The sequence below is a fragment of the Bufo gargarizans genome, chromosome 2 (assembly GCF_014858855.1).
Source record: "Bufo gargarizans isolate SCDJY-AF-19 chromosome 2, ASM1485885v1, whole genome shotgun sequence".
NCBI lineage: Eukaryota > Metazoa > Chordata > Amphibia > Anura > Bufonidae > Bufo > Bufo gargarizans.
The window spans coordinates 47,242,374-47,266,448 of record NC_058081.1 but is presented as its reverse complement, the minus strand read 5'-3'; the positions used below and the strand labels follow the sequence as shown (position 1 = coordinate 47,266,448).

Genomic DNA, 24,075 nt, shown 5'->3' with positions numbered 1-24,075 from the left:
CTTGTTCTTTTGTAGTGTGTATAGTATCAGCATAAGGAGTATGAATCAAAGTGATTTGTTTTTTAGCAACAAAACAGCATAGAGATTTTCACAACATAAATAAATTGTTACCTAACTGTGTGCCTCCATGCCCTCCACACTGAAGATGAAAAAGATTTGCGGCGCTGCCGGCATCCTGCATCTGTGCAGGCCACGTCCTCGTCTCGATGGGGACCAGGGGACGGGGAGGACCCAGCCACACATGCCTCCCCACAGTGGCCGGCATCCTCCTAGCTGAAAGAGGTACTGAGCGCCAATCGCAATTTATCGGTGCTCAGATGGTTTTGACTGGACTTCGATCACGTGACGCTGGACACGTCTTGTGACCTACTTGTTCTGATATTTAAACAGGCAGCCTGTTGGCCACAGGTTGCCTGTGAATGGTCTTGCTACCCTCACCAGCATTTTTGTATTGTGCCTTCTGTGTGTTTTTGACCTCGGCTCTGTTTTTGACCTCAACCTTCTTACCTCCCTGGAATTGACGTGACCTCTTGGCTTCAGACTCCGGATTGTGTTTTGACTTCGTTATCGGATTGCTCCCTGTGTACCTGCGTAACCTCCTGGCTTTGACTTTGGCTTGTCTGACTCTGTTACGGTACTTCTGCTATCTTCTTAGGCCCCTGCACATATCTAAGCGAGGGACTGGCACCAAGTTGTATGCCGTCAGTTAGGACGGGCCGTGCAAGTAGGCAGGGACAGAGGTGGGGTAGAGTTTAGAGCTGCACTTATCCCTACCCTCTGTTGTGACAGATTCACAGGCCTTACTTATACCATAGACCCTATGCGAGTCCTCATGGACCAGGTACATAGTCTCGCTCAAATGGTGCAGGATTTGGCGGAGAGGCTACAGCTGCAGGAATTTCACCAGGCCCCACCTGTAGTGGCCTCCTCCGCCCAAAATCTTAAACCTCATGCCAAACTGCCTGACCATTTTTCAGGGGATAAAATGTATTTCCTGACATTCAAAGAAAGCTGCAAGCTTTATTTTGGTTTACGTCCACATTCTTTGGGTTCCGAACAGCAAAGGGTAGGCATTATCATCTCTTTGCTACAGGGAGATCCACAAGAATGGGCCTACTCCTATTGTTGAAGCATTTTTTCAGGACTTAGGGGTACTCTATGATGAACCCGACAGGTCAACGGTGGCAGAGTCCCAGTTAAAGTCACTTTATAAGAGAGACAGACCTGTTGAGGAGTACTGCACCCAATTCCGGAGATGGTGCATTTCCTCTGGCTGGAATGACCCAGCACTTAGGTGATGAACTGAAGGACATTTTGGTCTGTTATCCCACCCCTGACACTTTAGAATAGACTATGACCCTAGCTGTCAGACTAGCTCGACGTATTAGGGAAAGACGGCGAGAACTTCTAACTTTTCGACAGGTGGTGGTCAAACCGGACTCTTCACCCTTGAGAGTCAAGTTGGAAAGTAACCCAGAAGAACCCATGCAACTTGGGATGACCAGGAGGGATCTTAGACTTTAAAAGGGTGCCTGATTCTACTGCGGAGAATCTGATCACTAGGTACGCCTTTTCCCTAAAATTTCTCCCTCCAAGAGATCATACAAGCCTGATGATGAGAAGGATAAGGTACTCCTAGAGGTAGTAAAAGAAAAAATATTGTTACCGGTGAGTATTTCTTTGGGCACGTGTAAAGGGTCTGGGAAGGCATTAATTGATTCTGGGTCCGCCCCTAATTTTATTGACTATAATTTTGCCTTATCATTGGGATTACCTATTTTGTCTCTTCCCAAGCCTATACACATTATAGCTATTGATTCCACTCCTTTGGTGGGCGGTACTGTGGAATATTGTACACCTGAGGTAACCATGATGGTGGGGGTTAGTCATATGAAGATATATATATATATATATATATATATATATTATATTAAATAATGTACACGTTGAAATAGTTTTGGGCATGCCCTGGCTTCAAATTCATAATACATTTATCAACTGGTCCACGGGTGAATTAGAGAAATGGGGACAAAAGTGGGAGTCACTGGTTATTCAAGCTGGAATCGCTTCTGAATTAAATAACCTGCCCCCTTACATCAGTGATTTCGGTGATGTGTTTTCCAAGTCTGATGCCGAGTAACTTCCCCCTCATAGACCGTATGATTGTGCTATTGAACTTATTCCAGGATCCAAGTACCCTAAGGGTCGTATTTATAATCTATCTGGCCCTGAACGGAGGTCTATGAGTGACTATCTGAAGGAAAGTTTACAAAAAGGTCATATTAGACCTTCACTTTCCACTATGGGGGCAGGATTTTTCTTTGTTGAAAAAAAAGATGGTGGATTAAGACCTTGTATTGATTATTGAGAGTTAGACAAAATTGCTATAAAAAATCAATAAATACCCTTTGCCGTTGATTCCAGACCTGTTTAATCAGGTCATTGGAGCCCAATGGTTCAATAAACTCGACCTCAAGGGACCATATAATCTCATTCGTATCAAGGAGGGGGATGAGTGGAAAACTGCTTTTAATATCCCTGAGGGGCATTATAAATATCTAGTGATGCCATTTGGTTTAAGCAATGCCCCAGCGATTTTCCAGAATTTTGTCAATAATATTTTCAGGCAATTTATTGGAAAATTCTTGATCGTTTATTTAGACAATATTTAGATTTATTCACCCAATTGGGATTCTCATGTTAAAGACAATAGACAGGTACTAGAGGTTCTTCGATAAAACTAACTATTTGCTAAAGGTGAAAAATGTATATGTGGGGTACAGGAAATTTTGTTTTTGGGGTATGTTATCACTCCCCAATCCTTTAAGATGGATCCAGGGAAGGTGCAGGCTATTCTGGAATGGGTGAGGCCCTCCTCTCTAAAAGCATTACAATTTTTATTTTATTTTTTTCCAATTACTACTGGAAATGTATATAAAAAAAAATCGGTTGTCGTTAAGCCTCTCACTGACCTAACTAGAAAGGGAGCGGATTTAGTGAATTGGTCTCCCGAAGCCACTAAAGCTTTTGAAACACTCAAGAGATGTTTTATTAACGCTCCTATTTTAGTTCTACCTAACTAAGAGAGCCTTTTGTGGTTGAGGTGGACTCCTCCGAGGATGGGGTAGGAGCGGTACTCTCCCAGGGGTCATCAACTTTCATGAACCTGAGACCGTGCGCATTTTTCTCTCCTTCCAATAGAAATTATGATATTGGGAACCGAGAATTGCTTGCTATTAAGTGGGCCTTTGAGTAGTGGTGTCATTTTTTGGAAGGGGCCTTACATTGTGTTACAGTTCTTACTGACCATAAAAATCTCATGTTTTTGGAGTCTGCAAAATGTTTAAATCCAAGGCAGGCTAGATGGGCATTGTTCTTTACACGTTTTAATTTCTGTTTTACTTTCAGGCCAGGAAGTAAAAATATTAAAGCTGATGCCCTTTCCCGAAGTTTCTGTGCTTTCCAACCTCCTGACACTCCACCTGAACCTATATTGCCGGCAGGAGTCATTGTGCCTTCGGTCTCTGCTGATTTGACAACTGAAATTTCTGCGTAACAACACTTACAATCTCCTAGTGATAAATTATTTGTCCCTGGTCATTTACGTCTTCGACTGTTGGGTGAGTGACACAACTTTTAGTGGACATCTGGGTATTAAGGCCACCAAGGAACTTGTTTCCAGGTTTTATTGGTGGCCTTCCTTGTCTAGAGATGTCCACTCATATGTTTCCATATGTGAGGTTTGTGCCAGGTCCAAGACTCTTAGGTCACGTCCTGTGGGTGAGTTACGACCACTGCCCATCCCGAATAGACGTGGTCCCATATTTCTATGCATTTCATCACCAACTTACTGGTTTCTGAGGGTAAGTTAGTTGTGTGGGTAGTGGTGGACAGATTTAGTAAAATGGTACACTTCATTCCTCTGTCAAAATTGTCTAATGCCAAGACACTGGCTTCCCTGTTTGTAGATCATGTTATACGTTTACACAGAATCCCAGAGAATGTGGTTTCGGATAAAGGTGTCCAATTTGTTTCAAGGTTTTGGAGGGCTTTTTGTCGTAATTGTAAGATCTCTTTATCCTTTTCTTTGGCCTTTCATCCGGAAACTAATGGTCAAACTGAACATTTGAACCAGTCTCTAGAGCAGTATTTAAGGTGCTATGTCTCCGATAACCAACAGCTGTGGGTGAAACATCTGCCTCTGGCTGAATTTGCCATTAACAACCAGGTGAATTCATCTACAGGTATGTCTCCTTTTTACTGTAATCTTGGTTTAGTGTTAGTTAATTTTTGCCGTCCTCTTCGCAAATTCCAGAGGCTGATGTAAGGCTAGAGAACTGTGCACAGTCTTTGCCCAGGTTCAGTCAAACCTGAGAAAAGCACAGGAGATTCAGAAAAGTAAGGCAGATAAAAAGCACTCTTTAAAGTGATAAAGTGTGGTTTTCCACCAAGAATTTGTCTTTGAAGGTACCTTTGAATAAGTTTGCACCATGGTTCATTGGGCCTTATGAGATTGTGGGCATTATTAATCCTGTATCTTTTAAGTTAATATTAGCCGACTCCTTTCGTATCTATAATGCTTTTCAGAAGTCTTTAGTTAAAAAGTATGTGTCACCTGCATCCCCTTCACAGGAAGCTCCACCACCAGTGGAGGTGGCCGGTCAACCAGAATTCGAGATCTCTAGGATTGTTGATGCAAGAAAGGTCCGGAACTCTCTGCAATATTTGGTCCATTGGAAAGGCTTTTAGTCCTGAGGAGAGGTCTTGGGTGCCGGCTAGTAAGATGCATGCTGCGAGGCTGATGAGAAGGTTCCATCTTACTCACCCGGAAAAACCTGCTCCAGTAATTATGGGTCAGGTGGCCCCTCGTGAAAAGGGGGGTACTGTAATGGTGAGCCGGCCTCTGGCATCCTAAATCTGTGCAGGACCGAGGACGCAGCCTGCGTCCTTGTCTGGATGGGGACCAAGGGATGGGGAGGACCCAGCCGCGCACGCCTCCTCAGCGCGGGCAGCATCCTCCTAGCTGAAAGAGGTACTGAGCCCCAATCACAATTTATTGTCGCTCAGATGGTTTTGGTTGGACTTGAGTTATGTGACGCTGGCCACATCATGTGACCCACTTGTTATGCTATTTAAACAGGCAGGAACTGCCGCCAAGTTGTACGCCGATAGTTAGGACGGGCCGTGCAAGTAGGCAGGGACAGAGGTGGGGTGGAGTTTAGGGCTGCACTTATCCCTACCCTCTGTCGTGACAACTTAGTAATTATAGCTATCATTGTTAATTACTCGTGCAATATAGGACTATGATGTTAAAAACTTTTTGATTGTAATACAACTATATTTGAGTCAAATGAAGCAAAATTGCTTTCTGAAACAAAATGCAACATGTTCTGAAGTAAAAGAAAATTGTGGAGATTCAGTAAGGCTTTTACACCACAAAAGAGGCATTAAATGAACACACCATATTTGTGCTATAATTTGCAACATTTCTTGCTTCTTGCCAATTTTTTAAATTGGATATAAAAGTGATAGGGCTTAGTGGGAGGCGCAGGGCCTTCAGTGGCAGAAACCGGCTGTAAATTATGGCTCAAGTCAACACCAGTACCTAGCTGACATAGATTTGACTTTCTGGCTCTCAGAGGACCTACTTTATTGTACTGATGGTGCCCATCACTGGACTGTTAACATTTTAACATCTAGAATGCCTAGTCTATTCATGTCCCAAAATTTTTGGACACCTATCAATAGCACACCTATACCAGTCCTTAAAATGACTTTTGGGGCCCTATTAGCTAGCGTTTGGCATCCCTAACAGCCGGTCCCTGTTCCACACAGCAACTTCTCCCTACACTGTCAAAAGACTGAATGTAAAATGACGGCCAGATCAGGTTTATTTATAAGGAAGGGGGTATGTCCATGTGCTCAAACGTCTCAATTGGCTGTCCTGTATCACCTGATGTATGTGTCATGGCCAAAGTTCTTCACAATGTAAAAGAATATGGCGAGCGTGAATATATCCATATGTTTGCATGTTCGGCGAATCGCGAACACGCAAAGTTCACCGCGAAACGGCCGCTGGGTGAACTGCAAGGCCATCTCTATCAGTCAGCAATGACACTCCAGGTAGATGTTGCCAGTTAGAGGGGATGTCTCTGCACAGTCTTAAATTGTCCAATCAGAGCTGCCAGTATCAGACTGTACAGGGACGGACCCCCAACTAGTAACGTCCAGATTATTATTGTAGAATGGTGGCAATTCAAGTATAAAATGCAAGTAGTTGCTAAGGAAGACATGTCAGGAGAGGGTACCTTCTCTTTATTGTGGATTAAAGGAGTTTTGAAATCTCTCATGTATAAATATAACTTACAAAGCATGAGGTTCTCATAAACATAGCAAAGCCACATGCAAGCAGTCTGTATGGTCACACCCATAGTACCTCTGTAATCTGTATAGTGCTGTATTATGGTTGTGTTATAGTATGGCTGTGTGCAAGAAATTTTAGACTGTTGCCACATTAAAATTTAGGGGGTCATTTATTATATTGAAATATGCCTACATTAGGCATCTTTCAGGCGCAGATGATGGCGGAACGGTTATCTGAAACTTCTCCCCGCTCAAACAAGGCGTGGGTGGGGAAGGGGATGGGCCAGCAGTTTTAGTACTAGAAAATAGTCAAAATGCAAGGAAGCTGTCTTACATTTAGAACTAGCACCCCTATTGATAATTCATTGGATCTTCCGCCAGCTATGGGGCTTTTTTAAGACCTATAGAAAATGTATATAGTTGCTCACCCGTCTCAATTTTGGGATATAGGTGCACTGTTATAGGCTTACCCCACAGCCTTTAAGTACTAAATATACAGATGTACAGACAGGGGAGTATCCACTGCTTTATTATGAAGTGGAAAGAGTAAAGAAAGCGAAAAATACTAAAAGAAATAAAAAAAAAGCTTGAAAAACGCAGGTGCGTTTTTTATATTATGCGTTCTATAATGCGTTCTAAAATATATACTGATTTGAAAGATTACTTCGGAACAGAGGAACAGATTATACACTATTGTAATATATTTCTAAGTTTTAGGATACCCCATGTATGTATTATTACAATTAGTGTTGGCTTGTTACAATGTCAATTTTATGTTATAAGGTTTATTTGGACCCTACACTAACAAGGGATTTAAAATCCACTTCATATTTTTCATAAAATTTTATACAAAATATGCAATGGCAGAGTTTAAAGAGCAGAAGTATTGGATCACATGTAGAACCACTGAGGAAGGAGCCGGGAGATCAGAAACACGTTTGATAGAATTGCGAGATCCAGGAGGATATCCCCTCGTCCCCCAAAACATTACAGTCAAGACATTGAGTATAGACCAGAATCGTATCACACAGAACCCAATATACTACAAAAGACAGCACGCTGTGCCGAAGAAAGAGTCAAAGGAACTACACTACTCGACTTACGGGGAACCAGGAGACTTGGCAGGAGGCGGACTTCACCGCTTATATCAGGGATGGCCAGCCTGCAGCTCTCCAGCTGTTGCAAAACTTCAACTCCCAGCATGCCCAGACAGCCTAAAGCTATCAGCCTACAGCAGGGCATGGTGGGAATTGTAGTTTTACAACAGCTGGAGAGCCGCAGGTTGGCCAGCCCTGGCCTATATACTGTTGCTCCTGGGAACACATCTAAGTGGTAACGTACAGCTGCCAGCAGCAAAAAACTGTTTGCACTAATACATATACGCATTGATACTGAATAGATGACATTTAACCTGGGGAAATTTCTATCCATGATGTTAGATGGATAAGATATCTACATGAACTTGAATAGGGGACTAATGACTACTTGATACTATCATAATTATGAACACTGACTCCTGAATTAATAATACAATTAATATCTGGATCAACTAACAATACTGATTATTTAATAATATTTTAATCTAATACAATCATGAACAGTGATCATTGGATGAACTAGGAACAACAGCAAATTAATCATTTGGATTACATATTGCCATCAACATTGTTATTGTAAAATGAATTAATGTAATCACGAACAGTAATCATTGGATGAATTATAGACAATAATCAACTAATTATTTGAATCAAGTAATACCACTAATAATTCTCTGGATTAAATAGCATCACTAATCATTAAATATTTGGACTAAGCACCATCGAGGATTTCCTTTGGGAAATACTTTTTTTTATTTTTTTATTTTTTTATCTGTAATTAGCGGTCAATAGATATAATTTCGATTATGTATTGATTCACAAAGTATACATTGGTTTTTGGCTATGATTGCTGCTTATATTGAACCGGAATTTTAAATTTTTATATTACCATTGTTTATTTTATATTAAAGTGTGAATTTTCATGGCCGTTCCAGATGATTGAGTGCCTGTTAATATTTCCAAACTTTATTAAGACCTATTGTGTCCCTTCGTCTTTAACTACTGCTTCCTAAGGTTGCGACTGAAGGAATGGTTAGCATTTTTTTTTTCCATATAATTGACATTGCTCATGCTGTAAAAACAACTTCATTTCTGTCATTTTAGAGAAAATATCATTTTAATTCTTTTAAAAAAAAATCTACTTGATGACAAGGACATATAAAACACGTAAACACTAAATTTCTGTGAGCATTACAAACATAGTCAAAATGTACAAAATTTAAATAAGAGATAAAAAATAATAGATTCCAGGTAAAAGCACTGAACACATACAGTTCTGTAAAAGGTAGTCTTTCACAAGACTTTTTGGTCACCTTCAAACCATGGTTTCAGGAGTGGAATGGGACGTACATTGAAAACACACAACTTCATCTCTACTGGAGTCTCTGGCTTTGGAACAACAAAGCTTGCCTTCAGGATCTCAAAGGTTGAACTTAAAAGTCTTCCTCAGGGCGATGCTCAAGTTTTGCTGCCGCTTTGTGTATGGTCTTCAGATCCGCTTCCTTTGCGTCCTCCTGCCCGGCTAAAATAAGATGCTATAACTTATCACCTGGTAGAACCTGAAAGCATAGAAAATATCCTCAAGGTACTTTTTCAGTTTAAATACAGGACCTCACGCTGCTCACGTTGGTGGGGGGTGGTCTTAACTTTATCAATTTAGCTCTTAGGTGACCATGAGGTAACCAAGGAAATTAGAATTGTGTGACTATTATTGCGAGATAAAAGTATAATCTCAGTTGAACTAAGTAGGAATACAATTGCATCAGTTTTAAAGTGAAAAATGTGTATGTATGTCAGTACCTACAGGGCAAAGCTGTGATCTGTGACAAGAGTTTAGCTACAGTGTCTACAGGGAGTAGTGTTCAGCGAATCGAAGTGTCCGAAGTAAACTTCGATCTGAATTTCAGAGAAAATTTGATTCGCCGCAAAGCCGAATTTCTTTGTGCTTCATGGCAACTAATCAATTTTTCCTCATCCATTTGAGCGTGAGGAGTCCACCACCACCATCATGATTGAAGATCCCAGACAAAATCTTTTGCGCGTCATCACACGCTGTGCGAGATTTCACACTGAATATTCACGCAAGATGGCGGTACAGATTCTTCTAAATCAAATGGATGAGATAAGTATGATTTTATTTATATTTTTTTATTATTGATCTTAATATTAATGTCAGATGCCGCAATCATCGATAAACGGGGCATCTGAAGGGTACAATGATGGTAAGCGGCACAATCGCCTTTACCTGTCATTGCACCCACTACTAACAAAGAAATGCGCTCCGTGACAAAGTAATTCATCACAAAGCAAATTTTATTTTTTTTATTCGGTGAAACATCCGAATCGAATTTTCAAGAACTTTGCTCATCTCTAACAGGGAGTCTGATGTAGTCACACCTCCTGCTTCATCATTGGTTCAGTATGCTGCTCTCCCGCTACCACGTGGCAGAGAGTACATTGATAGGTTTATTACGCTAATCAGACATGCAATTAAATAACAATTACTACTACCTATTAAAATAAGGTAAAGAGAGTTTCCTGGTTTTCTGTAATGGCCATTTGGTGTATAGAAGCTTTGCAACTTTTTGTTAATTTCTTCTTAACCCCTTAAGGACCGAGGACGTACCGGTACGCCCTATTTCCCGAGTCCTTAAGGACCGAGGACGTACCGGTACGTCCTGACTTAAAATCTGCATTCCGGCGCCGCAGGGGTTAATCGGAACGGGACGCCGGCTGAAATCATTCAGCCGGCATCCCGTAACAACGCAGGGGGGGGTCATTGGACCCCCCCGTATCGGCGATCGCAGAAAACCGCAGGTCAATTCAGACCTGCGGTTTTCTGCGTTTCCGGTCCATTCGGGTGTCCTGTGACCCGATGAACCGGAAAAAGACTGCGATCGGTGGCGTAATTTTACACCACCAATCGCAGTCCGAGGATTTGCAGAGGCGGAGCTGGCCCTGGTGCTGAACGCCGCTGTCCAGGGTGCTGATTGGTGCAGGGGAGAGAGGCGCGAGATTCAAACTTCCTGCGCTCCTCTCTCCCCTCCTCTTCCTGTCCAGCACCCTGACCGTGCAGCATCGTCCAGCACCAGCTCCTGTGTCCCCCTAAATCGGCATCCATCACCCTCCTGCACCCATCGCCACCCAGGTAGGTTAGGGTCAGTGAGGGAGAGGCACCGTTAGGCAGGGAAAGAAGGGAAAAGTTAGAAAAAAAAAAAAAAAAAAAAACACATTTATTCCAAACTTTTTTTTTTTACAACTTTCAGACCCCAGACCCCACGCCACTTGCCCCCCCCGCATCCCCCCCACCACCAGCCCCCCCCCCCCCACCACCAGCCCCCCCCCCCCACCCACCAACCCCCTCCCCCCACCACCAGACCCTTCCCCCACCACCACATTTTTTTTTTTCTGCGTGCGCTGACTGGCCGGCACTTTTTAGCGTCCGTCCACTGTTAGCGCATCGCCCGCCCCACCACCCCACCGACCGCTGATCAGCGTTGAACCGCAGATCAGCAAGTTTGAACTTTTTTTTTTTTTTTTTTTCCTAACACATTTTTTTTGCCTGGACTTTTTAGTACGTGAACACCCGTGCCCCCACACACACGCACATAGAATAAAGGTTTACACGCACGCACATACACACGCACACACACACACCCATGGCCCGCCGGGTGTTCTCAGCCGAGGAGGCATATGCCCAGATTGCCTCCGACTCTGAGAGCCCCAGTGAGGATGAGGATGACCCCACGTTCCTTTTGTCATCCGCATCCTCCTCATCATCATCGGATGACGATGAGCCACCAAGGCAGCGGAGACGCCGCCAGGCGGAGCCAGGGGCCACACATGCTAGGGATCCTGTGGCCCACCCTAGTACGAGCCGCCCTGGGGTTCGTACTGGTTTCCCGGCCCACCAAATAAGTTCACCGGAGCCCCCTGCCGATGAACTTAGCTGGTGTCCCCCAGTGGACTTTGAGCCTGAGATTCCGGATTTCGCTGGCAATCCTGGAATCCAGATTCCCACAGTGGGGTTTACTGAAATAGACTTTTTTAGTTTTTTTTTCAGTAACCCACTGGTGAATTTGATGGTGGAGCAGACGAATCTGTACGCCCAACAGTTCGTCGCTCAAAACCCAGGCTCAGTTTTGGCTAGACCCGGTGGCTGGACGCCGGTCAGCGCAGCCGAGATGAGGACATTTTGGGGCCTCGTGCTGCATATGGGTCTAGTCCAAAAACCCAGTGTCAGGCAATACTGGAGTGGGGACGTCCTATACCAGACCCCACTGTACAGTATGGTCATGACACGTCACCGGTTTGAGGCCATCCGGAAATGTCTGCATTATTCCGATAATGCAGCATGTCCCCCCCGAGGTGATCCTGCCTATGACCGGCTGTACAAGATACGGCCAGTCATCGATCACTTTGGGGCCACATTTCAGCAGGCCTACGTACCTGGAAGGGAGGTCGCGGTTGATGAGTCTCTCGTTGCGTTCAAGGGGAGACTCAGTTTCCGCCAATACATTCCCACAAAGCGGGCGAGGTATGGCGTGAAGCTATACAAAATTTGTGAGAGTACCTCAGGGTACACTTACAAATTTCGTGTGTACGAGGGGCGAGATTCCCGGATTCAACCACCAGAATGTCCCCCCACTCTGGGTGTTACCGGGAAACTCGTGTGGGACCTTATGTACCCACTGCTGGATAAGGGTTACCACTTGTACGTGGACAACTTTTATACCAGCATTCCCTTGTTCAGGTCCCTTGCCGCCAGATCCACGTTCGCTTGTGGGACCGTGCGGAAAAATCAACGCGGCCTCCCTGCCTACCCCCTCCAGGTACCTATCCCCAGGGGTGAGACCCGTGCACTTACCAGTGGAAACCTGTTGCTGGTCAGGTATAAGGACAAGAGGGATGTCCTTATGCTGTCCACAATCCACGGTAACAGCACCACCCCAGTCCCTGTGCGAGGTACCGCGGCAACGGTCCTCAAGCCCGATTGTATCGTCGACTACAATCGGTATATGGGAGGAGTTGATCTCTCTGATCAAGTCCTCACGCCATATAACGCCATGCGCAAAACCCGGGCATGGTACAAAAAAGTTGCGGTCTACATGGTGCAGGTTGCCATGTACAACTCTTTTGTACTATCCCGAAGCGCTGGCAGCACAGGGACATTCCTCCAATTCTATGAGGCAGTCCTCAAAGACCTGATCTTTTCGGACCGGGAAAGAGCAGGCCGGAGTACCTCGGGAACTGGAGGCGCCCGGATCGTCCCTGGCCAACACTTTCCAGGTGTGGTCCCCCATACTGGAAAGAAGGGACGAACCCAAAAAAAGTGCAGAGTGTGTCACAAGAGGGGGATACGGAAGGACACCACAACTCAATGTGACACGTGCCCCGATCATCCGGGCCTCTGCATTATCGATTGCTTCAGGGAGTATCACACTTCCATGGAGTACTAAATTTTTATAATCCCCAACAGTTCACTAGAGAACATAAAACACTATGGCTCTCAGACTTTGGAGACACGAAAACAATTTTTCTTTCCCCAAAAAATATTAGTTTTAGTGCAGGCATCCTCAAACTGCGGCCCTCCAGATGTTGTAAAACTATAACTCCCAGCATGCCCAGACAACCTACAGCCATCATCAGGGCATGGTGGGAATTGTAGTTTTACAACATCTGGAGGGCCGCAGTTTTAGGATGCCTGCTTAGTGTCTCCAAAGTCTGAGAGCCATACATATTGGGCATCGTCGCGTGCGTAAAAGTCGTCGCTATAAAAATAACTTTTTACCAAACGCCTCGGATGAACGGTGTTAAAAATATTAAATAAAAACGGTGCCAAAACACCTATTTTTGGGCAAAATTTAAATTTAAATCCATTTTGCCGGTAATAAAGCAAGGGTTAACAGCCAAACAAAACTAAACATTTATTGCCCCAATTCTGTAGTTTGCAGAAACACCCCATATGTGGTCGTAAATGGCTATATAGCCGCACGGCAGGGCATAGAACGAAGGGAACTCCATACGGTTTCTGGAAGGCAGATTTTGATGGACAGTTTTTTTTTTTTACACCATGTCCCATTAGAAGCCCCCCCTGATGTAGCCTAGACTAGAAACTCCAAAAAAGTGACCCCATCTAAGAAACTACACCCCTCAAGGTATTCAAAAATTACTTTACAAACTATGTTAACCCTTTAGGTGTTCCACAAAACTAAATAGCGAATGTAGAAACAATTTTAGTATTACATTTTTTTGTTACATTGCCTCAAAAAAGAGTAATATAGAGCAACCAAAAATCTAATTTACCCCAAAAATTGTCCCAAAACAACAACCACCTTATCCCGTAGTTTCCTAGATGGGGTCACTTTTATGGAGTTTCTACTCTAGGGGTGCATCAGGGGGCTTGAAAGGGTACATGGTGTAAATAAACCAGTCCAGCAAAATCTGCCTTCCAAAAACCGTATGGCGTTCCCCTTCTTCTATGTCCTGCCGTTTAGCCAAACAGTAGTTTACGACCACATATGGGGTGTTTTTGCAAACTACAGAATCAGGGCAACCCATTTTGAGTGTTGTTTGGCAGTTAACCCTTGTTTTACTCCTGGAAAAAATTGATTATATTGGAAAATTTTCCAAAAAATAGAAATTTCTAAATTGTTTCTCCATCTGCCATTAACTCTTGTGGAACACCTAAAGGGTTAACAAAGTTTGTAAACCCAGTTTTGAATACCTTGAGGGGTGTACTTTCTTAGATGGAGTCACTTTTTTGAAATTTCTATTCTAGGGGTGCAACAGGGGGCTTCAAATGGGACATGGTATAAACAAAACCAGTCCTGCAAAATCTGCCTTCCAAAACCCATATGGTGTTCCCCTCCTTCTATGTGCTACCGTTCGGCCAAACAGTAGTTTACGACCACATATGGGGTGTTTTTGCAAACTACAGAATCAGGGCAACCCATTTTGAGTGTTGTTTGGCAGTTAACCCTTGTTTTACTCCTGGAAAAAATTGATTATATTGGAAAATTTTCCAAAAAATAGAAATTTCAAAATTGTTTCTCCATCTGCCATTAACTCTTGTGGAACACCTAAAGGGTTAACAAAGTTTGTAAACCCAGTTTTGAATACCTTGAGGGGTGTACTTTCTTAGATGGAGTCACTTTTTTGAAATTTCTATTCTAGGGGTGCAACAGGGGGCTTCAAATGGGACATGGTATAAACAAAACCAGTCCTGCAAAATCTGCCTTCCAAAACCCATATGGTGTTCCCCTCCTTCTATGTGCTACCGTTCGGCCAAACAGTAGTTTACGACCACATATGGGGTGTTTCTGCAAACTACAGATTCAGGGCAACCCATTTTGAGTGTTGTTTGGCAGTTAACCCTTGTTTTACTCCTGGAAAAAATGGATTATATTGGAAAATTTTCCAAAAAATAGAAATTTCAAAATTGTTTCTCCATCTGCCATTAACTCTTGTGGAACACCTAAAGGGTTAACAAAGTTTGTAAACCCAGTTTTGAATACCTTGAGGGGTGTACTTTCTTAGATGGAGTCACTTTTTTGAAATTTCTATTCTAGGGGTGCAACAGGGGGCTTCAAATGGGACATGGTATAAACAAAACCAGTCCTGCAAAATCTGCCTTCCAAAACCCATATGGTGTTCCCCTCCTTCTATGTGCTACCGTTCGGCCAAACAGTAGTTTACGACCACATATGGGGTGTTTCTGCAAACTACAGAATCAGGGCAACCCATTTTGAGTGTTGTTTGGCAGTTAACCCTTGTTTTACTCCTGGAAAAAATTGATTATATTGGAAAATTTTCCAAAAAATAGAAATTTCAAAATTGTTTCTCCATCTGCCATTAACTCTTGTGGAACACCTAAAGGGTTAACAAAGTTTGTAAACCCAGTTTTGAATACCTTGAGGGGTGTACTTTCTTAGATGGAGTCACTTTTTTGAAATTTCTATTCTAGGGGTGCAACAGGGGGCTTCAAATGGGACATGGTATAAACAAAACCAGTCCTGCAAAATCTGCCTTCCAAAACCCATATGGTGTTCCCCTCCTTCTATGTGCTACCGTTCGGCCAAACAGTAGTTTACGACCACATATGGGGTGTTTCTGCAAACTACAGAATCAGGGCAACCCATTTTGAGTGTTGTTTGGCAGTTAACCCTTGTTTTACTCCTGGAAAAAATTGATTATATTGGAAAATTTTCCAAAAAATAGAAATTTCAAAATTGTTTCTCCATCTGCCATCAACTCTTGTGGAAGACCTAAAGGGTTAATAAAGTTTGAAAAAACAGTTTTGAATACCTTGAGGGGTGTAGTTTCTAGAATGGGGTCATTTTTGGGAGGTTTCTATTATCTAAGCCTCACAATATGACTGCAAACCTGAACTGGTCCATAAAAAGTGGGATTTTGAAGATTTCTCAAAAATTTCAAATTTTGCTTCTAAACTTCTAAGCATTGTAACATCCCCAAAAAATAAAATATCATTCCCAAAACAATTCAAACATGAAGTAGACATATGGGGAATGTAAAGTCATCACAATTTTTGGGGGTATTACTATGTATTACAGAAGTAGAGAAACTGAAACTTTGAAATTTGCTAATTTTTCAAAATTTTTGGTAAAAAATGTATTTTTTTATGCAAAAAAATTAACTTTTTTGACCCAATTTTAGCAGTGTCATGAAGTACAATATGTGACGAAAAAACAATCTCAGAACGGCCTGGGTAAGTCGAAGCGTTTTAAAGTTATGAGCACTTAAAGTGACACTGGTCAGATTTGCAAAAAATGGCCTGGTCCTTAAGGTGAAAATGAGCCTGGTCCTTAAGGGGTTAAGCTGGGTTCGGCACATTCAAGTTTTTGATGCACTTTTTGAAAGGAAATCCAGGAATGGATCAGATTCATAAACAGAGGAGACTCATTAAGGAAATATTGTCTGCTCCTCTTTATCTTCAAAAGCTGCATAAAAAAAACGGAATGTCTGAACCTAGCCTAATTGCTTGTGTTTAAAGTATATATGGCTTGTTAAAGGTCTGATATAGCTAACCAACATGTGTGTATCCATAGGACTAATTTACAGCCCCTTAATGTAACAACATTTCTGTCTACTGAAAGCAAGCAGATATATTTAAAATTTTGAAAATTTGAAACACAAACATTAGAGAGTTGCAAAACTTTTCATTTTCCAATGGATAATACCTAAATGTAGAAAACCCCTTTAATATAATTATTTCCTTAATGTTAAAAAAAAGCATAATATCAAACAATGTAAATAAGAAAACAGTCTAAGGCCTCTTGCACACTGCCGTGTTTCACGGCCGTATGCGGGCCGTGGAACCGCGGCCTGGATCCCTCCTGAGAGCAGGAGCGCACGGCGTCACTGGTTGCTATGACGCCGTGCGCTCCCTGCTGCCGGCACAGTACAGTAATACACTGGTATAGATCATACCAGTGTATTGCTGTATAGCGGCGGCAGCAGGGAGCGCACGGCGTCATAGCAACCAGTGACGCTGTGCGCTCCTGCTCTCAGGAGGGATCCAGGCCGCCGTTCCACGGCCCGCATACGGCCGTGAAACACGGCAGTGTGCAAGAGGCCTAAGGGTTCTAACACATGAATTTAGCTCAGGACTTTCTTACCAGTAAAAAAAAAATGGCCAGAAAAAGCAGGGTTTTTTGTCACCGCTGTTTTTTGCAGCTTTTTTGTGGAATTTTTAGTTGTGTTTTTTTGCACACAGTCTTACCACCAGTGTTTTCTTCGTGGTAATTTTCCCCTATACAGAAGGTGATATGAAAACACCTGAAAAAATGGCATGAGCAACAATATGCTGTGTTTTGAAAAGAAGCAAGAAAGACAAAAATGCTAGCTGAAAATGGCAGTAGTAAAAAAAAAAAAAAAAACACTTGTGTCCTTCATTCCCATTCACAAAAAAAAAAAGGCAAAAAACACTGGTGCAAAAATGTCACAAAAGAAACACAAAAATGCAGAAAAATCTCAAAGCACACAAATAGTTTTTCTTATAGCTGATAAAATCGTGTGGCAGCTTAAAAGGTATTCCCATCTTATAAAGGTATAGAATATTACTGGGATAACCCATAACCTTATGTTTTATGTAGGTTAAAACTTTTAGAGTACTGCCGATCCTGAGAATGAAAGGACTTAGGCTACTGCCACAAAGTTAGGTTTCCAGATGCACTTTTGGAAGCCAAAACCAGGAGTGAATTTCTCCTGCAAAGTGGAACTCCCAGTCACCTCCTATACAATTTTATTAACAAGAATATACTATAGTTGCTCTGCAGTTCTCTTTACAGTGGGTGAAAGGGAGTGCCACTATGAGGATTATATGGGTACTGGCAGTCAGTCCACAAATAATCAGAAGATCATGGCAAATAAAAAAAAAAAAATCTGCAAATGACAACTCTACTATGACAACTTTGGTAGCCAATTACTGAATTGTTAAAGGGTTTTTTCCATCAAAGACATTTATGGCATAACTGGTAGATGGAGGTCACATTGGTTTAGAGACTGTGATCAGGTTGAGGATAGGTAAAATATGGCACTTTTCCCTTATTAAAATGTTCAACAAAGTTCACTATCACCCATACTATTGAATAAAAATAAAAAAAGTTTAGCTATGCTTTAAGGTACCTGCATGGTATATCTGATAAATATCCCACCTATGTGACTTTTATAAACAGTCTAAGATGGAAAAACACCTTTTACAAATCAGTAGTTAGCTACCAGGAGATAGAGTTGTCATTTGCAGTGGGCAAAGTTCACCATTGTCACCTGTAATATTGAATTGTGAAATATAAAATAAAAAATGAGGTAAGCTTTAAGGAGGTCATTTGTCAAACTTGTGTAAAGTAGAACTGGCTTAGTTGCCCAAAGCAACCAATCAGATTCCGCCTTTCATTTTCCAAAGGAGCTGTGAAAAATGAAAGGTGAAATCAAATTTGTTGCTGTGGGCAACTAAGCCAGTTTTACTTTATCCCAGTTTGATAAATGACCTCCTAAATGTCTAAGATAGGAGTATAACTTTATGGTAAGAAAGGTGGGAATAGCTTTCAACACAAAAGCATCAGTATATAATCTGTAAAGAAAGTGCATTAAAATGTTTTATGTTATACTGGTTATGGATTCCAATTTGTATATATATGTCATTTGGCTAGATACAGAAATAGGCATCAAGAATTGTGTGCATTTTGGTGCAATTTGTCACATCTAGATATAAAGAATTCTTCTGTGTCTAAATCACCAAAAGTGTCTAGATTTTTCTGCTCACATAGCTGCATGAGATCTTGTTTTTTTGTGGGATAAGTTATACTTTCTAATAACACAATTTAATATTACATACAATCCATTAGGAATTATTATAAAACAAAAGAATATATATACTGTGTTTATTGTGTGGTAATGACATGTTACGTGTGTCATGTCAGTTTATTCTGCAGGTCAGTACAATTACAGTGAAACCGATTTTTTTTGTTTTTATGTTTACTACTCTCAGAAAATTTTGGAAACTTGACTCCCTATATTATGACACCCATAATTGTTTTGTTTATTCATTTTTATATGTAAAATAGGGAAAGAGAGTTTCTTGAATTTTAATTCTTTTGTTTTTTAAACTTTTTCAATTATTTTTTATTTTTAGCCTCCCCCTCCCCCCAGGGGGTTCAAACATGCAATCATTGACTCACTTATACCATGGATTGCAATAACAAAGTATTTCAATATATGGCAATAATGCTATATTTCTATTAGCTCCTTCACAAGGCACGCCCATGGTAAGCAAACTTCTTACCTTGATCTATATTATACTACCCAAGAATGATCTCTATGGCCCTTTTATGAATCACTGTAATGCCCCAACCACTGTTAGATAAATCTTGATATGTATAACATGTACAAGCCTACTTTTTATCTAATTCATTAAACAGTGCAATTATAAGTACACAAACTACACAATTTAAAAGACGCCCGTTATTATTTCAGAGAATGATTTCCTGCCTAGGTTTGATGTCTGTATGTTATTTTTATAAGGAGAGTTAAATGAGCCAATCTTGACCAGCTGTGACTTCCATTCCTGGCATCTCTTCTTCACACTCCTCCAGTGCTTTCTCCCTATTGCCCGATAAATTCAACTGTGACTTCTCTAGCTAGCAGATTCCCACTCTAAAAGGTTCATGGTATCTCAATTAGCACTGAAAAGTGAGCAACATTTCTTTTAATTGCTGGATAAGCCAAAAGGCGTCAGCAGTCCTATGAGTCTTTTGAAATGGAAGGAATGTTCTAGTATGTGACCACATCTTTCTTCCGGAAACTGATCATTTGAAATAAGGGAATATGTGATATACATTCTGCTGTTTTGTAAGAAACACTAAACGTGGAAAATGCATGAAAAATGTGAATGCTATCTCCCTTAATCTCTTCCTTTCCTTTAATTCTTTTTTGCCTCAAATTATAATTAAAACTGTGAAATTTGTAAAGAAATCTTCTCCGTTTGTCCCAGGAGCTCAGCCATTTCCCCCTTCTTTCTTCTCACAATTCTCTGCCTAGTTGTAAGACAACTGTCTGCAGCAGCAGACTCCTTCTTCAACATTGTCTAAAGCATGACAAAAATACTATTAAGCCCCACATCTAGACTAAGCACCACCTCTAATACAGGCAGAGTTAGCCAGCACTCATAGGACAAAAATCTATGAGGGCCAAAAAGGTTTGAGAAAACATTGATTAGATCTGTATCACCAATTGTCTATATATAGGGGAATGCAAGGAAGACACAGGTCATACCTTCCTTGCATCATCCCATCTGTCACTGATAACATAGGTTTGATGATTTAAGTTTTGTGGTAAGAAACAAATTATTTGATTTCATCTTTCAGATGTGTGCTGATCTGGGTTGTGGCAATGTGGACAAGCGAGCAACCTGCCAATAAAATGTAGTTTTACTTATACATAAAGCATGTCAATAGGATGTTAATATATATGTAATTGCAAGGAATTAAGGCTATTATAGAAGTTTATATCTATCTGTTTTAAATAACATGAATTATTTCAATATACCAAGTTAACACCTGACTTAGCAGACATAAAGCAGTGGCTTACCTTCAATGGAGGCAGACCACATGACTACTATGGGGCCCGGGGTTAAGAGGGGCTTGGGGCTAAATAGTGTTGATCGAGAACCAAAGTGCTTTGGTGCTCGGGTGCTCGAGTAGAACACCTCGGGATGCACAATGGAAGTCAATGGGAGAACCCGAGCATTAAACCAGGCACCCCCTGCTCTGAAGAGGGGACAGTGTCTGGTTCACATGAAAAGGTCAGAAATAGATGGAAACACCACTAAAATCGTTCGGGAACAGCATGGGGAGGATGTCTGGATGCATCTTGTCCAAGTGAATGTTGTCCAAGTAGTAAGCTACTTTTACAGACTGACAATAATACGCACAAAACCGAAGATAAAATCGATTTTAGAGGAAATATTGTTAGGAAACATTCTTTCCTGTATATTTACTTGTATATAAAGTGCAAGTGCTGCCAAAAATTACAAGGAAGAGGCACTCCGATACAACCTTTATTACACATAAAGGAGGGCATCATACACACCCGTGGAAAATTATAATTGATAGCCTGCTGGTGACCCTCTAAAACATTAGGTGCAAGGGCCAGGTGGTGACCCTCTAAAACATTAGGGGTGAGGGCCTTTTGCTGATCTGACCATCTGAAACAGGCATCCTCTAACTGCGGCCCTCCCAGCATGCCCGAACAGCCTACAGGTATCAGCCTACAGCAGGTCATTGTGGGAGTTGTAGTTTTACAACAGCTGGAGGGCCGCAGTTTGAGGATGCCTGATCTAAAACAATAGGGGTGAGGATCTGCTGCTGAGCTGACCATCTAAAATATTAGGGGTGAGGGCCTGCTGCTGAGCTGACCATCGAAAAAATTATGGTTGACGGTCTGCTGGTGAGCTGACTCTCTAAAACATTAGGGGCCTCGGCATGCATGTTGGTACTTGCATCCCCTGAATTTCATGGTCGCTGTCATTAACAGGTAGAACGTAGTGATAGGTTCCCATATTACAGAGATCGCCTTGACGTGCGGAAGACGGGCTCAAATAATTTTGTACAAAATGTATTTGCCAAGCATCTCTACTTTATTAGCATAGCATAAGGATTATAATATGTTTTTGTACTTTATTTAGTTTGCAGAGAGCTGTTGCATTATATGTTGTGTTCTTTTATGTTTCCAGTCATAGCAGCCTGCACCTGCGCATTGGGATGTGCTGACCAACCCCTTTTGTGTTTCCACTAAAACATTAGGGGCAACAGCCTGCTGCTGATCTGACCATGGAAAAAATTATGGTTGAGGGCCTGCTGCTGAGCTGACCATTCAAAAAATTATGGTTGAGGGTCTGCTGCTGAGCTGACCATGGAAAAAATAATGATTGAAGGTCTGCTGCTGAGCTGACCATGGAAAAAAATTATAGTTGTGGGCCTTCTGCTGAGCTGACCATCGAACCAATTATGGTTGAGGGGGCCGAACACCCCGATGTGCCGAGCATCGCGATGCTTGAGCCGAACTGGTGTTCGGCCAACCATGCTCCATCTTCACTAGTGCTAAACTCTGTTTCCAACATTGAAAGCATTACATTTTCATGGGGCAGTGGGGGGGGGGGGCAAATTACATAAAGTGGGGCAGTTTGGGGGCAAATGACTTAATGGGGAGTGTGGGTGGCAAATTACATAATGTGGGGCAGTGTGGGGGCAAATTACATAGTGTGGGGACAAATTACTTAATGGGGCAGTGTTAGGGGGAATTACTTAATGGGGGCAGTGTGGGGGGGAAATTGCATAATGGAGTATTGTGGGGGGCAGTATTACTAATGAGGGCATTCTAGAAGGGACTTACTATTGGTGGGACTATGAGGAGTACTATTTCTATGGGGGTACTATTATTTCTTCAGGATAGTATTTGGGGGTATTGAGGAGCACAACGAGCAGCAGGATAACACTGTGGGGACTCCAGGTTGAGGGATAATGATAGAAAAGTAAGGAAGCTAAGATGTCTGTGTGTTACACTCTGCAGAGATGAGGCGGCTGAAAGAAGAAGTTGTCCGGACCGAATGGAGAAGACGATGACAGAGAAGATCTACATCGGAGGAGACGTCTCCTGGGAGGCCCTGGATGTGACAGGTATGTGCTGTATAGCAAGTACAGCAAAATGCGGTATGCGGGGGAGTGTCGATTTAGAGAACTGGGCCAGGGTTAATGCAAGTGTTAATTTGCACTGTGAATATAAGCCCTGTACTGTGTTGTCACTGTGCATATTAACCCTTTAGTGTGATGTCACTGCATAGTAAGGGGTACCCCGGGATAGGAAAATAAATCCCCTATCCATAGGATAGGAGATAAGTGACTGATCGGGGGGGAGGGGTTCGGCCGATGGGATCCCCGACGATCTCCTGTTTGGTACTCCGGATCTCCTTGTGCCCGGAGCGGTGGTCAACACTTCCCCTCCATGTATCTATGGAAGAGCCGCAGATATAGCACTTGTGTATCTCCGAATCTTCCATAGAGATACATGGAGGGGGAGTGTTGACCACACCACCGCTCTGTGCGGTGGTTGACACAGCTTATTTCTTGAGGATTGAGCCGAGGCACTGTACAGGAGATCATGAGCATCCCAACGATCTTCGTGGGGGCCTCATGTGTGAGTTTCGCCTAAGGCCACACAAAGTCTAGAGCCGCCTCTGCTGTTCGGAATAAGTTACATATTTTTAAAGCACTTGTTCCACCTTTTCCAGCTGATAAAGAGTTTTAGGCCAATGGCAACTTCTTTATATTATATTTTTTTCATTTTCAATAAAGAAATACAAAAAATCTGGGCCGTTGCACTTTGTGTTGTACATTGCCTGGGAGTGTTTGATGCACAAGTACTGGGAAGAGGGAGGGGCAGGGGGGCCCATACTAAAGTTTGCTATGGGGCCTGATGAGATTTGTACACCCATGCACAAAGCCTTGGTACCACCTTTTAAAATGAATAACAAAATGTTACTTGAATTTTTTTAACTCACATATGTATAGGTGCCTACTCTGCAAGCCTAGATCTTTCATTTTATTCCCAATAATTCTTATTAAGGCAGTTTAGTCTTTATTTCATTGTTTGAACTCACTACTGTGCTGAGACACTATCCAGCACACAATAGATCAGATGATATTTTTTTCTTTTTACTGTTTCCTTTCATTTCTTTCCCAGAATCATCCTGTCCTTACCATCTGTGTCTTAGAGTACTTTAAACTGCTGTCGACTCTTTCCTATGTTCCTCTTTCTCCTAGCAGTCAATTCATTTAGCTGTGAATTTCCGGGTAGCGTTAAACAAGTGTGACATGGTTAGTAACTTAGCCATGTGAAATAAGACATGCCATTAATCACAGGAAATAATTGTCCTTGGAGTCCACTGAAAAGTATCAAGTATTCCAAAATAACGTTCTAATGTTCTTGTGAGTTTCGCACTAGAAAACACAGAAAACATGAGTGTGCTTCTTAATGACAAGTAGGTTCTGGACTGGCTTTCATTCTATTACAACTATCATCTCTAGCTACGCTTTTTCAG

General features: G+C 42.1%; 1 protein-coding gene across 6 annotated transcripts in view; it reads right to left on the bottom strand.

Moving 5' to 3' along the window:
• Window positions 1-7,986: 7,986 nt before the first annotated feature.
• The window catches only part of CRLF1 (cytokine receptor like factor 1), a 102,698-nt gene continuing 86,609 nt past the window's right edge, over window positions 7,987-24,075 (bottom strand). For 3 of the 6 annotated variants that reach the window (XM_044282841.1, XM_044282842.1, XM_044282846.1), the window contains one exon: window positions 7,987-8,982. In XM_044282841.1, the coding sequence (XP_044138776.1) occupies window positions 8,894-8,982 (89 nt within the window). In that variant the 3' untranslated portion in view covers window positions 7,987-8,893. Of the gene's footprint in view, window positions 9,020-22,643; window positions 23,975-24,075 lie in introns of those variants that run through there. The other 3 variants (XM_044282845.1, XM_044282844.1, XM_044282843.1) reach the window with 2 other exon arrangements.